Source organism: Vanessa atalanta, chromosome 26 (genome assembly GCF_905147765.1).
Source record: "Vanessa atalanta chromosome 26, ilVanAtal1.2, whole genome shotgun sequence".
Taxonomy (NCBI): domain Eukaryota; kingdom Metazoa; phylum Arthropoda; class Insecta; order Lepidoptera; family Nymphalidae; genus Vanessa; species Vanessa atalanta.
Window position 1 is genome coordinate 6,602,301 of NC_061896.1, and position 17,572 is coordinate 6,619,872.

Here is a 17,572-nt window from a genome sequence, read left to right on the forward strand (position 1 = left end):
TGATACAGACAATCCATAAAAACTATTAATATTTTTTAGTAAAGATAAAAATAACTTTTGAAATTTTATTACACATAAAAAAGGTTTTTAATATGCCACTGACTTGGACTAACATCACAAGGATTTTAAAAATCGAAGGCTGTTAAATCTATGCCAACTATTAATTTTAAAATTCAGAATGAAAAAAGTTACAAAAAACAATGTATGTATAAAAAATGTATATATAGAATGTCAAGGCAAGGTATTTTCAAACAAAACTTTATTCCATCACGATATGAAATGACTACAATCAAAGCTCATAGTGCCCTCAGAATAATCCTTACTTATTGAGCATATGCACCAACGGGCAGACGTATGTCGATCTGGTAGCTGCGCGCGCGCATCTGATAACGTATTATTAAATGTAACTGACGTTCCAAGTATTTGTTTAAATTTTTTCAAAGAATATTAAATAGTAATTAGTTTATGACACTGTATTTTATATAACAATTATTGTCAAAAAGGTTTTTTTTATTAAGTGCAATTTAAACTTTTAATTTTAATAAAGTTATTCTATATTCAAATAAAAAATGGAATTAATTTATAAAGTGATCGTTTTAATGTTTTTATCGGAAGTTATATTGTGTGAAAAAGTTTTCAAAAGTGTTCCCGTGACTGTAAAAACGTATGAAAACGATACAGTTTTGTTGCCTTGTTATGTGGATGTTACAGGTAATAAATATGTTTATGTATTCCATATTACTGTACGTGTATATTATCTATTAAAAAATATATCAATAAAGATAAAATAAAAAAATGCCTTGGTCTCCCAAAGACTATAATGACATTAAAAAAATTAACACTTCCTAATAGAAAAACAAACAGGCCTTCCAAAGATTACATTTGTCATATAAATTTAAATTAAAAGAAGTCAAATTTAAAAAAAGAACATTTTATTTTTTTATTTATAATAAAAAAATGTTATAATTACATTTTTTCTGATTGATAAATAACACGCTGGCATTTCAAAACATCACCAACATAAAATAAAATATTTGAAAAAAGAACGCTGTCTTTCCTGAAACATTTATCTGCGATAGAAACGGAATGTTACGTTTCGTTTTTTTTTATAATAATTTGATATTTAACGATGATTTCTATTATAAAACTAAACAATCAAAATCAAAATATTTTTTATCCAAGTAGATCCATTATAGCTCTTTTGAATTGTTATTTTACAAGATTAAATTATTTAAGCTAAAATCGTTTCGAATTATTATGTAATGTAACTTTCACCAAGACGTATATTCTATTCCAATCATAAGAGGCGAAAAGCCAAATAAACATTTGACATCAAATTGACGCGATATCATTGTTCGAAAGTTTGATTAATCTATGATATTCACTATGGATTTGCGAAAAAATTACGTTTTAACGTTGACAAAACTGTTATCGGAATTTTGGAAGTAAAATTAAACTAGTTAAGTTTAATAGTATTATATTATAAATAAAGATATATTCATCATAAACTCATAGTAGTGCACAATATAGCTGAGTTATTAACAAATCGCAAGAAACACGTAAATCTAAGGTTTGTTTATCTTTGTACTTCGTTTGGAATAGTGGTCACCACTTTTTAGACATAGGCACTGTGCAAGCCGTCCCCCACATCGTCAGTGAGCTACCAACTTTGGGAACTAATATGATATAGCCTATTCCAATAACAAGAGGACAAAAACTAAACAACTTTTGACATCGAATTGACGCAATGTCATTGGTCGAGAGCTTGAATAATCTATGAAATTCATTATGGACGTAAAAATGCCGTTTTGAACGTCGACGAAGCTGTTACGGAACGTTGGAATTTAAATTATATTGGATGTATGTAGTTAAGTGGAACTGTTTTGTATTATAAATAAGATATATTAATCTAGACTTGTTTGTCGTGTAGAATATAGGTGATTCATAAGCAAAACGCATGGAATACTTAAAACTAATATTCGTTTATCTTTATTCCTTCTCGGATTGGAAAAGACCATAATATGGCCGACTTCGTAGAGTTAATAATTGCACACAAGCATTTGAATAAATATAAGTGCATTTTTTATTGCCTTACTTTTATCAATCTGATGGGACAGCAATCCGTTACTACATATTTCTTGCTGGTTCTTCTCGATAGATACTACTCGGTAAAATACCTACTTATTTACTTTGCGGTAGAACTTTGTGCAAGCTCGTCTGGTTAGGTGCCATCCACTATTCATATTATATTCTCCTGACAAACAGTATTATATTAGAAATGTAGTGTTCTGCTTTGAAGGGTTAAGCCAGTGTAACTGGCACAAGGAACGTAACATCTTAGTTCCAATTATGTGCGAATTGTTGATGTAAGGAATGATTAATATTTTTAACGTACCAATGTATATGGTCAGTTGTGACAATTTACCACCAGATGGCCTATTTGCCTGTCCGTCTACCTTTATGAAATACACAAATATTTAAATGAACTCGCAAGAGCCTACTTATATAAAATAAATTATCGCAGGCGTCGATCGTAACGTTGTAAGTACTCTATGATGGTACATGTTTTAACAACTGCCTAATTGGATGTACAAGTTATTAAAAAAAAAAAGTAAAATAATTATCTGTATTTCTTTCTTTTCACGCGGAAATAATCTGTGCCATACACAACTAAGAGTAACTAAAAGATAAATTGAATTGAGCAATGTCGACCTGTGTCCGAACATACCTATTTCGATATAAAGTTGTAAAATTATCATCTCATTTCATGCATCATAATTTAAAAATAGTATACAGGTGTTTCTAAAATATATTATTATTGTTCGTGAGCTCAAGTTGTCTTGAGTTTACGAGTTAATTTTAATTTTTTTAAAATAAGGGTACTTATGCACTTTCAACTTTATACGAATACTGTTTTGTTTGGTTTTATGTTACGCATTAAGTTATTACTTTTAGAGCTTAAAATATGAATTGTGTATGCGTGTTTATATTTATTTTTAATGTGACAATAATTAATATTACGTTATTTTTATTAAAATTATAACACACGTAAGCAAAACCTTCTTTTACCATTATAAAAATATATTTTGCAGAACTTGATGATTAATTCATAACGTACATAACATATAAAAAAGCCTAGCTGGCACAGTGGTTGGAACACTTGAATATTAAACAATGGTTACAGGTTTTTTCGTGTACTTTGTTTGTAAATAAATCATCGTGAACAAACCTGCAGTAGGCGGAGCGTCATGGAGTCAGCGAGAGGAGGCCTTACCAGTGGCATGCTGTTGCTTTTCATTTACACAACGTATGCGGGGCGCCTTAATTTTCTAAATTAGTTTAAACAAATAGCCAACCATATTTTAGATAGCAGTCGTTTTTATTAATGTTTAAATTACGGTCCGGCTACGGCGATTAAGTTATTTATTTGACGTCGAGCTAATTTTACTTTTGTATTTAAGAACTTTGTAATTTAATTTTTTTAATAGGTTCTTTATTAGGTATACATTTAACTATTTGATTTGAATATTTAATAAATATAATGATATATAATGATATTTGATTGGATACATGTGTAATCTTTTTTGTAATGTTACTTTTGATTATACTTTTGATAATTTTGATGTATTATTTAATAAGACAAAAACTAACAGCCAGTATATGCTTAGCTATGGCATCCACTTTTGGTTATAGCTTAAACCACGTTATTCCAATACGTTTTAAAACATACGATTTTCGTCTAAATTTTGTAAATTTCCTCACGATGTTTACATTGACAACTGAGCACAGAATTAATCAATTGAAAATTCTAAGATACTTGCCCTTCGTACATGTTGAATGAAAAATCATAAATTGATAGAATTTTGATATTTTGGCGATTTGCGAAAAAATTACGTTTCGAAAGTCGACGAAACTGTTACCGGAACTTCGGAAATAAAATAAAAGTTGATATAATTCGTTATGTGGAACTGTGTTGTATTATAAATATTTATATATTATTTAAGAACTATTAATAGTGTACTTTTACGTGTGTATTTATATTATACAAATAGGCTATGCAAATATGTTTCGTTTTCTTCTTTTCTTTTAATATAGATACCGTCTCACCGTGGACGAGCAAATGGGCCACCTGATGGTAAGTGGTATCTGTGGCTTATGCGCCACCAACCTTGGGAACTAAGATGTTATGTCCCCTGTCACTGTAGTTACACTGGCTCAACCACCCTTTAAACCGGAACACAACACTGTACAAGACGGGCTTGCACAAAGCCTTATGAGATTAAGTAAATTCCTATACTGTTTATTCACAATTTTATTTCAAATATACTCAAAACTTATACTAATATATCTACGTATGTGGATGTATGTATGTAGTTATCATTCATTTAGTATTAGAACATCAAACATTAAAAATGTTTTTTAATTGAGCATGTGCCATATTATATTCTGCCAAAGTATATTCATTCAAATTGTATTATACTAACAAATTAATGTAAAAAAGTATAATTTGCAGGCAATCAGATGCGGCACGGCGGTTTATTAATTGACAAAAGTACAAAAGAGCGACATTATTGTGTCGTGCACGTATTTAACAAAGCGGTGTTGTTGCCCCTTGTCGGAAGACCAAATCTATATAACTAATCGTATGTAGGACAAATATTTGGAGGAGGCGCTCTTTTTTTAAGTTTTAAGTTTTTATTTTAAAAACGTCAAACAAGGTTGTATATGTTATTAGGTTGTTACGAAAACTATAAAACAAACTGTTTTTATCTGTTCTATAAAAAGAAATTTTAAAATGTTTATTATTTAATTTAAGAGTTTTGATTAATTATTTATTTGCCTAGATAAGGTGAGAACGCTTCGAAATAAAAATGACCAACTTTTGCCTACTAAATACACGCACACAAGTAAAGTATTATGACGTTTGGTGATTGTTAAACTGTCAAGCGTAGCTGTCATTAACTTAAAGATAACAAAGTTGGACCGAAAGTTAAATAATATTATGTAAATAATCTATTTTTACGAAAATTATTTAGTAATGAGACCACTATTAATACGATCACTGAGGTTATCTATTGAAGGAAGACCACATCAAGACCAAAATTTTTATTTATTAAATTATAGTAATGAATGAAAACTTAATTTATTTAATAATTTATAAAGTGCGTTAATAAAGTAATCGTCTTTCCGCCTCCCTTATTATATTATATAATCGTATATAATTAAAAATATACCTATATAATTTTGAGTAAGTTGAGAGTAACTCTGTTACCTCTTAACACTTAGCATCCTTTCTTCTTAACAATAGTTTAAGAAGAAAGGATAGGTTAGTTTTTATCTCGGAAATCTTCCCTTAAGGGAGTGAAAATGAGGATGGAAATTTGTATCGGGATACTTTCATTTCTTAAATAAGGAATATAAAACTCACTATAATTTAACATTTCGTTAACTTAAATAATATTTGTACATTTTTGACCAATCAAGTTACTACTACAGTAACGTAAAATTTAAATTTCGCGCGAAAGCCGCCGCGGATTAAGTTAATATAATATAATTTAATACGTTATGACACCACACAAAGTCCACGACAACGTACTTCATTCGTATATAAAACAATATCAATATCGTAATGAATACTTAAAACTAATAAACAATAACACAAAAATGACTCCCCTTTTCTAATCATATCAATAAAATAAATATTATTTTAACGTAAATGCCGCCTCCATTATCTCTGTTCAATACATTATCACATCTCTGTATCGTTAGCGACAGGAAGAGGCCGTAGATTCAGATCTTTGTGTACCAGTTGATCGTGGATCCCCCCACGAATAGATATATATAAGAATAACAATGTTTTATTAACTAGCGAGTTGAAAGGAGCTCTAAATCATCTATGGATATTGTATCTTCGTCTGTGAATGATGTAAAGGTATGAGTATTATTTAACGATCCTATAGATTCAAAAGTTCTATATTAATAATGCAATAAATTTTTTTTTTTTTACGGTTCTCACAAGAGTTACCACTTTTAGCTTCTATTTCAGGGCTGGATTAAACATGTCGAGACGCCTTTACTCTTTTCTAGCAGGGATGTTATGGATCTGGATATGTGAATGATATTTTACCAGTCTCAGATACGGTTACGGGTACGAAATTATTTCGGATTATCCGATTGTTTCGGATAGTTTTTGTTACGGATATTAGATTATTTAGAAATACTGAAAGAAAAAGTTACAAGATATTAATTCGTATTTATTCGTTGACTATATTTTAGTATTAGGTGTAAATCACAGAAAAAAAGTAATATCTTTAAAATAAAATTAGCTGCTCTTCCTAAGAAAGAACTATAGAAAAACAAAATTATAATAAATATTTTTTTATCGGTTTCGTTTATGTTAACGGATAGATTTTAATTTCGGAAATCCGATAGTTTCGGCTTATACGATTACGGAGCTTCATAATATCCCTGTTTATAAAATATATATTTATAACACAACTCAATATGACATAATATTTATATATGGGTTCAACGATTCAAGTTAAAAGTTATATATTTCCTATACAGTTGTTGCCTACACGTCCTAATAGGTCGACCTTTGCCGGACACTTCGCGCCTCCATATCGACTTACGTCACAGAAGAAGCAAGAAATAACGCTGTACTATGTTCATAATGTTTAAAACAAAGAAGAAACAATTAAGTTGTTTCTGAAAACGAAGCGTACTTATATGTGTTCTTTTAAATTAAGAGATATATTATGTAATGTTTAACCGACAAAATTACTAAACGAATTTGTACGATAGTTATACCAGAAGATGCGGTGCCTGTTTGAAATGGTTTTGATAGATCTTCGCGCGGGTGCAAAAAGGATTTATATACAACTTTTATATTGAAGAAAGAATATAAAAAGAAAATTTCTTGGTTTTACTCGGCTTTTCTCTAATATGCATGTGTAACCTACCTCTTGAATCGCTCTATTTAATAATGAAAAATTTAAAATAAAATCCGTTAGGTAGTTTAAAAGATCTAAGCGTACAGACGGCGGGAAGCGATTTTGTTTTATACTATAGGGATAAGAAATTTTAAGCACGTAAAAATAAGCTTAGTGACGGATCAAGCGTGAATGACATATTCTTTTAACGGACAAAATAATCCAATTAAAAGTTTAAGTAGTCATCAGTACTTTATCCTAAAATATCGATCCTCGTGTTGCTATATTTGATGACGTATTTATTCATTACAGAAACAAAACACCGGGTCCGATGGTACAAAAATGAAACGCTCCTTGGCGACAGTAAGGACCCGAACTATCTGCTGCCGTTGCACACGAGGATGCACGCCAACTTCAGCCTGCAGATAGACCAGCTGACATCCAGTGACACAGCTGATTACACTTGCGAAGTAAGTATAGAGTCGAGGTCGTTTTCGACGAAGCATACTCTGACGTAAAATTCGTCAATTCTGGTGTTCCACAAGGCTGTGTACCACCTACTCTGTTCCTTCTGCATATCAATGATTTGTTCCAAGCAAGGAATATTCACTGCCATGCAGATGACAACTACGTAGACATTTTATACACCGACCGTGCTAATATTTTTCGGGAACATGTGTCCACAAATACCGGAACAAACTTGTGTCTGAAATCAAGTCTTTGTTACACAAGGTTTTGGACTGTTACGTAGATCTAGCTCAATTCAACCCCAAAAAGACAAGTTCTCTCTCGCGTTATCCCCTAAAAATCATAATTTTTCGTATCCACGATTTGATAACCGGATAATCGGACTGTTGTCGTCGCCACAGCTAGTATCGGAATATTTGTCGTTGATGTTTTGGACCTCGTTCAGTTCAGTACCGCGGTCAATTAGAAGGTAAAACCAAATTGGCATCTAAAAAGCTTCGTCTGCTCAGCGAGGCAAGATGGGTCACGTCGGCCCGTCGCCTAAAACTGCAAAGCGTAAATTCAGCCTCACATGGAGTACAGCTCTCACTTCTGGGCGGGAGCTCCCCAGTACCAGGTTCTTCAATTCGCAGAGCGTTAAATTAGTAGATAGTTAAATCAGATCATATTTTGATATTAATACAAAGTTTAGTTAAAACGTAACGTTATTATAGACATAACTATTCGTTGATTTTATAAATTTAATTGTAAATTTAATTAAGGCATATCTATAATAATATACAATACAATTTAATATGACATATTATATCCTCAAAAATTGAATTAACTTCCTAATTTATTTTCGGTACGTCTCGAAAACTTCTATGATTTGAATTACTTCTTTTGAGTTTTGAGTCTTTAGACCTTATTGAATGTTTTACAAATAATAAAGTTTCATTTGAATTTTCTTTGAGGTGATATTTCAGTGAATATTACGTGTTTTGCTATTTCCTAACCAACAATAGTAAGTAAGTACATCAATATCACAATTACTTTAAACTAGCCGCGAGCCCTTCAACCGAAAGTAGCGTTATTTGTGTATAGTGACGTAACATTATATCGATAACAGAAATTGTTTTTTTTTTTTGATAGAATATAATTGAAATCTAAAAATGAAAATTTAAACAGAATCTAGCTTCAATACTAAAATAAAAAACAAACAAATAATGAGTCCAAACCATCAGCTGATTTCCACTTAAGTTTTTTGAAATCGTTTAAAAAGAACTTAATTTTCTACTTAAATTTACCAATAACTAAAACAGCTTATGTTATATTAACCTACCTTAAAATTCCAGCATGAAAAGTGAATGCTGAATAAAAAGTCGACATCTCACTTTATCGACATTGCCAGCACTAGGCGTCGGTTTGTTTAAAGTATAGAGGATACAATTACACAATTAATCAATTTGCCCAACTGTTTCGCGATGTACATCTCAACCCGTATCTAAACTGCTATAAATTAACTGTTAAATACTAAACAAGGTTGAAATTTTTTGGCGCAACACTTCTTTAAATATATCGATAGTTTAATCGATGAATTATTCATCACACATTCATACAGGGTTCGAAAAAAATCCGATTTTTTTTATATATATCCGATATATATCCAGGATAAGAAAACGAGGCGAATTTAATTCTGTAAACACTTAAAAATGTGAAAGGTATTTGTAAAATAAAACAAGTGTCGAAATACCACATTTTTGTATTAAAAAAAAGTAACAAAGGAATTAGTGTCTATCTATTTGAGAAAGAAATTTTTAATGAACACTTAAAAAACAAGTACCTTTTATTATTATATCTTCATTTGTTTGTGAGATAAATCAACTAATTTTATTTTAATATTAATTTGTAATCGACTAATCATAAAAAGTAATCATTCAGAGTCAGGCCTTAAGCATAGATCTATGAGTGTTGTTCAGAAGATAGGAAAAATCTATTGATATATATCAAGATAAAAATCAATTTATATAATTATATCGTGATATATATCATGATATATATCCGCGAACCCTGATTTATTATGAATAAAAATGTATTAAATATGAATGATAAAAAATAAATAAAACAGTATGTGTTTTACTGTGACAGAGTTTTTTTTTAATTAAAGTTACAAACCTGTGAATATCTCATCGCTGGGATAAGTCTCCTTTTTAGAAGGTTTATTATTGACATTGCCTTTTTTCGGGGTCGCAATTGTGAAAATTTTTAGAGTCAATGACTTCGTAAGGGAATTATGAAACAAGACGAAACCATTTATCAATTATATTAAAATTCGAAGCAATTAAATTTTAGGAATATAGGTAACAATTTGTAAAAAGTATTAAAAAGTCTGTGTCTAAATCTCATTGTCTTAGATAAAAAAAGTGAAACAAATGCCTGTAGATGATATTCGAAAGCGAGTTAGTATTTACATGACACATGCAGGTTACCTCGGGGTGTAGTCCTTCATCTCTAATCACGGTATCAATTATGTATTTAAATAAATAAATAAATAAATATTGGACAACATCACATACATTACTCTGATCCCAATGTAAGTAGCTAAAGCACTTGTGTTATGGAAATCAGAAGTAACGACGGTACCACAGACACCCAGACCCAAGACAACATAGAAAACTAATGAACTTTTTCTACATCGACTCGGCCGGGAATCGAACCCGGGACCTCAGAGTGGCGTACCCATGAAAACCGGTGTACACACTACTCGACCACGGAGGTCGTCAATATATAGTATTATCAGTACATAAAACTTAGTAATGCGTATGATACATAAATAGGCTCTAAAAGCTTGGCGCACGGGTTCTCTGTATCAATAACTTGCGCCTAAACGATATCCGATCGTGTAGGTGCATTTCAATCCTAAGCCAAATGAACAACATTTGACTGCAAATTGACGCAATATCATTGGTCAAGAGCTTGATTAATCTATGATATTCACGATGGATTTGCGAAAAAATGGCGATTTGAATGTCGAACTGTTGTTGGAATTTTGGAAGCAAAATTAAAGTGAGTAAGTGGTTAAGTGTAATAGTGTTGTATTATAAATAAAGATATATTAGTCACAAACTGAGTTATTAGCAAATCGCATGAAATACGTAAATCTAAGATTTGTTTATCTTTATTCCTACTTCGATTGGAATAGGCTCATTCATACACATATTTTAAAGATTCAGGAGAACAATTGTTTTTGGAATTAAATATGTTTTTTTTTTCTGGTTGTCATAGATTTTCTCCATGGCTGTCCCTAAAGCGTACCCCATGGCTGTAATAAATAATAAGTATTTTAATCAATGTCGTTTAATTTGCTAAACCATCCTAATTTTATTCAATTTGACGCAATACTCAACAATTCCATTCGTCAATCAAACTGTTTCCGGATTTTGAGTTTGTTTCTCCTCTACATTGAGAGGAAGGCGGTACTTAATGTGTACAGACAGACTAATTACGAGTACCATGCTCTATAGTACTTTATTTATTAATTATATGTAAATTCCTGGAAAAAACGATATAAGAATGATTTTGTGGTTGAAATTCCATAAAATCATTTTTCCTGAAATATCCAATAATTATATCATTGATGTATAATTAATTATAAACATCATATAATTAGCATATTTTGGATATTTTGTTTGTACTTTAAATTGTTTTGTATATTGACTAAAACGCGTCAAATTCTACTAAACATTTTTTTTTTTCAAAAATGTACTGAACTCTTTTGTCGATGTACATACATATATATCACCATAGAATTGTAAATACCGTTAGATTGTAATCCATCTCGCGAGATTGTAAACTGCCGAAATATTGTGGACGGTGACTTAATTCAAAATAAAACGTCAAAAATTTCGATAGTTTATGATATTTTGGTTAGGTTAGGTTAGAGTTTTTATAATTTAACTTTAATAAGCTTTGGTTATAATCTTAATTTGGGTGGATTATAATCTAGTCTAAAGTAATATGTTACGGTTTACAATCTTTCGATAGTTCACAATATCGCGAGATAGATTATAATGTAACGGTACTTACAAATTTCCGGTGACATATACTCGTATAAATCGCTAGTTGCGGCTAGGCTAGACTGCGGCTTCGCTCGCGTTTTAGAGTTTCGACTAAATCAGGTGGTAGGCTTAATACTCCTATTTATAAAGTAACTTATGTCCTTCCTTGGACTTCATCAATTTTGGTTCAGTGGTTTTGCCAGGAAACAGGAACAGACACACATACAGAGTTACTTTCGCATTTATAATATTAGTGTAGATTTAAGACACGATAAAAAGGTAAACCAGAAGAGATTTTTGCTGGTTCTTCACAGATATACATACAACCAGAGGTACCTTTTAATAAATTTTATATAGTAAAATGACAAAACAAGAACCATTTCAATAAAGTATAAGTATTATTTATTTAAATGGTTCTTGTATTGTAACTTTTTTGGTGAAATTTGAGCAGATTATATCGTAAACGTCGATCACAGCAAGAGTATTAGGCGATACTTATGTATTGATGTTATTACAGGTTATTAGAGAAGAACCGTGGGGACCTATTAGACAAACACATTCTATAGAAGTGCAGTGTAAGTCTTTATTAATAAAATAAAAATTATAATGAATAATTAGATAATTAAATATTAGCATCATATATATTTTTATTGATAAAATAGATGCGCCGACTGTACGATCTGTACCCGACGAAGGAATTCTAGAAGTGAAGAAAGGCGAATACGTCGACATCGGCTGCGAGACTACCGGCACCCCCCCACCCATTGTTAATTGGAGGAAAAATGTAAGTTTAATTAGTGGAACTTAAAATAACATCAAAGAATTATAACATGAATGAACTACTCAGATTATAAATTAAAAAGTTGATGTTTGTAGAACATTATATATCAAACAATAAAAATATATCAAATCAAAAACTATATATTCTCGGTAGTACAAAACGATGCGTCTTTAGTACTTCAATAATTCATAGTTAAGGTGACGGCATTTTTGACCTAACTATTAACAAAAAAACGGTCTATTGCACTACCGGGAATTCACATTTGATTTTGATTGAGATTTAAATCGATATTTGAAGTGATAACTTCTTATGGGAGGGTAAACGGCTTCGTTACGTAACGCGTTACGGCACCATTCTATCTGGATTCCTTTTCTCTTACGAATACGGCAGCGATTAGTTTAAGTTATCACTTCTATCGAGCGTCCCGAAACGCACGCGGGATGCGTTTATATATTTTTTTTTTTGGCATACAAACTAACATATATAATCGTATATACCCAGAACTAATGATCCAACTCTAAAAAAAGTTCACTGGTAGAAAGCTACATTATTTCTGAGTGCTATATAAGGTATAGACTCAAACACAAATTCTTTTATTCAATATAAAAGCAATACACTAACTTATTGATAGTCAATTGAAACACTATCACTGGTTCCGAAAAGAAAACACCCTGACCTAAGAAGAACCGGCGAAAGAAACTCAGCGGGTCTTTTTTTGTCTATTTTATTATTTAAACAATTAATTTAAATTATACATTGAATTTATACCATTTTTATTTATTAGTGAATTGGATCCGTGCGAAACCAGGGCTCTAAGTTAATTTGACACCGTTTTGTTACAAATTAGACGTACAGATTATTATTAATAGAATTGAAATAATAAATTCTTTATCAATCAGGGCGAGTCAATGGCTCTATTAGAACATCGATCGCGAATTCGATTCCGAGCTGAGCACCGTCTGTTAGCCGGAGTTTACGAATGTATTGTCAACAATGGAGTCGGCGATCCAGTCAAAGCAGCCATCACTGTTATTATTCAAGGTAAGACTGTAATACGTTGAAAAAATTAAACTAACAAGAATAAATTTTCTTTTTTTTTAGCATTTTTAGAATAAAATATAAATCAATAAACTTATAAGTACTAAAATATGTATTTATTTACATAATCATTATTAAAAGAACCAGCCCACCTGTCAGTGTCCCCATATGGCGGGAAAATGCTTAAAATTTTAATTTCCAGAATTAGTATTAAGAAAGTGTATCTTTTGTTGGACTTTGACTATCAATTGAATAAAAAAAATTAGGTAGGTATAATCAATTAAAGTAGTAGTACTCTCTAGTACAATGACTTCTAATTTAAAATTACTTAAATTGACTAAATCAATAGAAAATGTATGTTGCTAATAGTGTATTATTGAAATTGTTTGTAGATGCCCCAGTGGTGTCAACGGATCGAAGTTTCGTTCATACAGCGATAGGTTTAAGAGCAGTGTTGGCAGCTAACTTGGAGTTCTCTATACCACCAGCGCGTACTACCTGGTACCGAGACGGGAAACTTGTACGGACTGACGATAGGTAACGTTTATAAATATTTATGACTACACTAACGTTATTATAATTTTAGACTTTTTTGAAAACAGTTAATCAGTAATAATATTATAAATGCGAAAGTAACTCTGTAGGTTTGTCTGTTGCTCTTTATCTCTTGTATTAGTAGTATAGTAACGGCCTGTAAATATTCCACTGCTGTTCTAAGGCCTCCTCGCCCTTTGAGGAGAATGTTAGGAGCATATTTCACCACGTTGCTCCAATGTGGGTTGTTGGATTCAAATGGGGCAGAATTTCGTTGAAATTTGACATATGCAGGTTTCCTCAAGATGTTTGCCTTCACCGCCGAGCACGAGATGCTTAATATGTGTTTATAAAACATATTAAGCACATGAACATTCAGTGGTGCTTGCCTGGGTTTGAACCCGCAATAATTTGTTAAAATTTACGCGTTCTAACCATTGGGCCACTGTAGGTATACTGACTAAAAACTATTTATTTTGTTTTTATAAATAATTTTATTAGATACTTATTCATTATATTTAAGTTTAAATAATAATTATTAATAAATCCTCGTGATGTTTCAGGGTGATCGTAATGGTGCAAGATAAAGTCCATCAATTAATCTTCAGAACAGTTCGAAAGACAGATTTCGGCAATTATACATTCAGAGCGGAGAACAAGCTCGGTATGGCCGATGTCTCTTTTAAATTAACAGGTGCGTAGCAGGGTTGCCAGTATCTAGTTAATTTCTCCATATAAAAGTGCACTGTAAATTTTACTAATGTTATTGCTATTAGCGTATAAAAAAGTAGTTACTATACGATTGTTTATATTTGGAATTGGGAGTAGTCAGTGCGTGGATTTATTTTTAACTAAATACATAATAATTTAATTATATGTGGATACTCTATGGATTTTTTTTCTAAGGTTAATTTTTTTTCTGTAGGTGTTCCGAACGTGGCATCGTTTAAAGTGGATCCAACTCTTAATAAAGCGACTTCAACAAGCTTCACTCTCATTTGGGAAGTGGATTCTTACTCCACTATCATAGGTTCGTATTATTTCCATATTGTTCTTGACAATCATTATATATAAATATATACACAATATGAACTGCTTAAACAAATATATCGAAAGCAATTTTTGTTTTCTAATTGTATTTTGAAGATGTAATATCCTCAAGACGCATTGCTCGTGAGTAGGTTATGGGGTGGCAGGTTTTAGTACATTTCTTATATTTAAAAATATTCAATTATATTTTAATAAATTTGGTCCCAAGTTGGTCGCCAATGTGCTGCACTGAACATTAAATTGCTATTAAAATATAAATCAAATTTCTAACATAATAGCACGCCTTCGCTCTAATTCAAGTAAAAATATAATATGATAATTTTTTGATAGATTGCGTGACTCGCATGCTTACAAGACTTAGTGTGCGCAAATTAGATTTAATTTAGTAAAAATTAATTAATTTCCCACGTCTTCGTAAGTGAATAGATCTATACCCTATATTATATATCCAATCATAAGAGCAGAAAAGCCAAATAAACAACAGTGGACAGCAAATTGACGCGATATCATTGGTCGAGAGCTTGATTAATCTATGATATTCACTATGGATTTGCGAAGAAATTGGCATTTTGAACGTTGACGAAACTGTTATCTTAATTTAAAAAGTAAAAATAAAGTGGATATAAATAGTTAGGTGTAATAGTGTTGTATTATAAATAAACCTATATTCACCATAAACTCTCAGTAGTGTACAATATAGCCGAGTTATTAGCAAATCGCATGAAATACGTAAATCTAAGGTTTGCTTATATTTATTCCTACTTCGATTGGAATAGGGTATGTACAATAAATATTTTAATAACTTTTGTTATTGTCTGTCAACAGAATATCATCTCTGGCTACGTCCGTATTATGGACGTTTGTCAACTGTTGAACCCGACGCTTTCACGACGAAACCGCCCGCCAATTTGTGGAGCAGTATTGTCGTACCGGGAGATTCCAATGATGGTGTGTATTTAATAATTATTTGTGTTCAACTGTCTCGTTTGTCTAGTGATTAGCTTATGCCGATTCCGAGGGTATATATATATACCTGGGTTTTAATCCCAATTCCGGCCAAAAAATTAAAAATAGGTTTTAATGGTGAATAAATTTGAAGTAACTGCTTGGACATTTGAAAATGTTTTAATTTAATTTCAGGTCCGATTCACAGCGCAGTATATACCGTAAGAGGGCTTACACCGTCTACAGTATACGAAGCCGTAGTAACATCCAGAAATAGGTATTTTAACTATTTTATTAAATTTTCCTTTATAATATTTAAACGATTTAACTAATTTTAGTGATTTCGACAGGTGCGGTTGGAGTAAGCAATCACCTGTGTTACATTTTGCCACGGAGCCAGGAGGTATTTTATTTTAAATTTAGTAATTTTAAATTTATTTCATTTACAATATCATAAAAGACTATGAAAGCAAAATCTATATACTCAAATCAGATTTAAAAGTGTAAGGGATACGAAAATACCTATATACATATAAAACAAAATCTCTGAAATAAAAACATACATGCCACAGCCAACAGGTTAAATTAGACTTTTAATGAACAACCTAGATGCTTTACTATAGAGCGCCGTTCAACCGAATGTCATGTAAATAAAAATATTGATAATGGTAGGTCCATATTTATTTGGTTAAATGCTAAATATTTATCGTATCGCGTCTATACTGAGACCGATTTTGTTTAAAGGTTTTGACATCACTACTAATCTGATAACGCATGACCTTACAGAAAACAATCTTTTTGAAATTAGGTTGTTATTCAAAAATTTCGAAACTTGGTGATGAAGTGGCCTTTAGTGCTATGGGATATTCAATAACTCATTCGCGCTTTCGTTTAAACTAAAAAAACACTTTAAGGGTCAGACCGAAAAGACCACATAGAGTTAGAGAGTCGGTCTTTTTTAACCAATTTAAAAACAAAGAGAGTCTAAGAGAAGTTACTCTATTCTATAAATGGAAGATGAATTACTTGAGTGTTATTCAGGCCACTAGTTGAACAGTACTTTTTAGTACAGTGGCTAGGCGTTTCATTGGATGACTATTTAAAGTCTGACAACTGCTGTGAAATATATATTAAAAAAATTGGTATAGTAAACAAAAATCTTTATCAATATCGACAAAATTATCTTCATTATCTATATCATATAATCAAAGGTGTCTTGAAAATATAAAAATCATTTAAGAAATAAATTAATCTTTTTTTTCAGCTGGTAGAACGCTTCCATCAACATCAGATTACACAGATATAACACAATTATTGGAAGAAGAACCCGTACAGGCGCACAACATAACACAAGCTCGTGTTTTTGAACGATACAACGATCTGTCATCGGCGGGAGCGCGGGAAAAGTCAACCATATCTGTCACAATGATTGTATTTGTAATAATGTGCTATTTACTAAGTTGATAAAATAAATTAAGAAAAAATAAGAGGTCAATGTCCATTACGTCGTAATTATTTTATAACTTTAATCTTAAGGTCACAGATCTTGATTTAATCTAAAGATTGAATGATGAATGAATGGCTAATTTTTTATGTGTAGTACATTAAATCTGAATAATTCTAAATATATTTAAATGACGGGACTATAATTAATTTATATTCAAGCTCTAGACAATGCAGATAATGCTAAAAAGATATGAAGTTTTGTTTATAAGTTGTTGAATCAAATAAATTATAAAAAAAATTGTGATATGTTGTTTATTATTCCAGTCATATTCATTCATTCC

The 17,572-nt window shown here is 31.1% G+C and overlaps 1 protein-coding gene across 1 annotated transcript; it reads left to right on the forward strand.

The window, feature by feature from the left end:
- Positions 1 to 545: 545 nt before the first annotated feature.
- LOC125073974 (igLON family member 5-like) lies at positions 546 to 17,282 on the forward strand. Its single transcript, XM_047685108.1, has 12 exons — positions 546 to 711; positions 7,245 to 7,402; positions 11,955 to 12,012; positions 12,100 to 12,221; positions 13,118 to 13,259; positions 13,649 to 13,793; positions 14,354 to 14,484; positions 14,716 to 14,820; positions 15,666 to 15,788; positions 15,981 to 16,062; positions 16,136 to 16,188; positions 17,050 to 17,282. Exons 1-12 carry the CDS (start codon positions 570 to 572, stop codon positions 17,247 to 17,249), a joined length of 1,461 nt encoding a protein of 486 aa, XP_047541064.1. The 5' UTR covers positions 546 to 569; the 3' UTR covers positions 17,250 to 17,282.
- Positions 17,283 to 17,572: the final 290 nt, after the last annotated feature.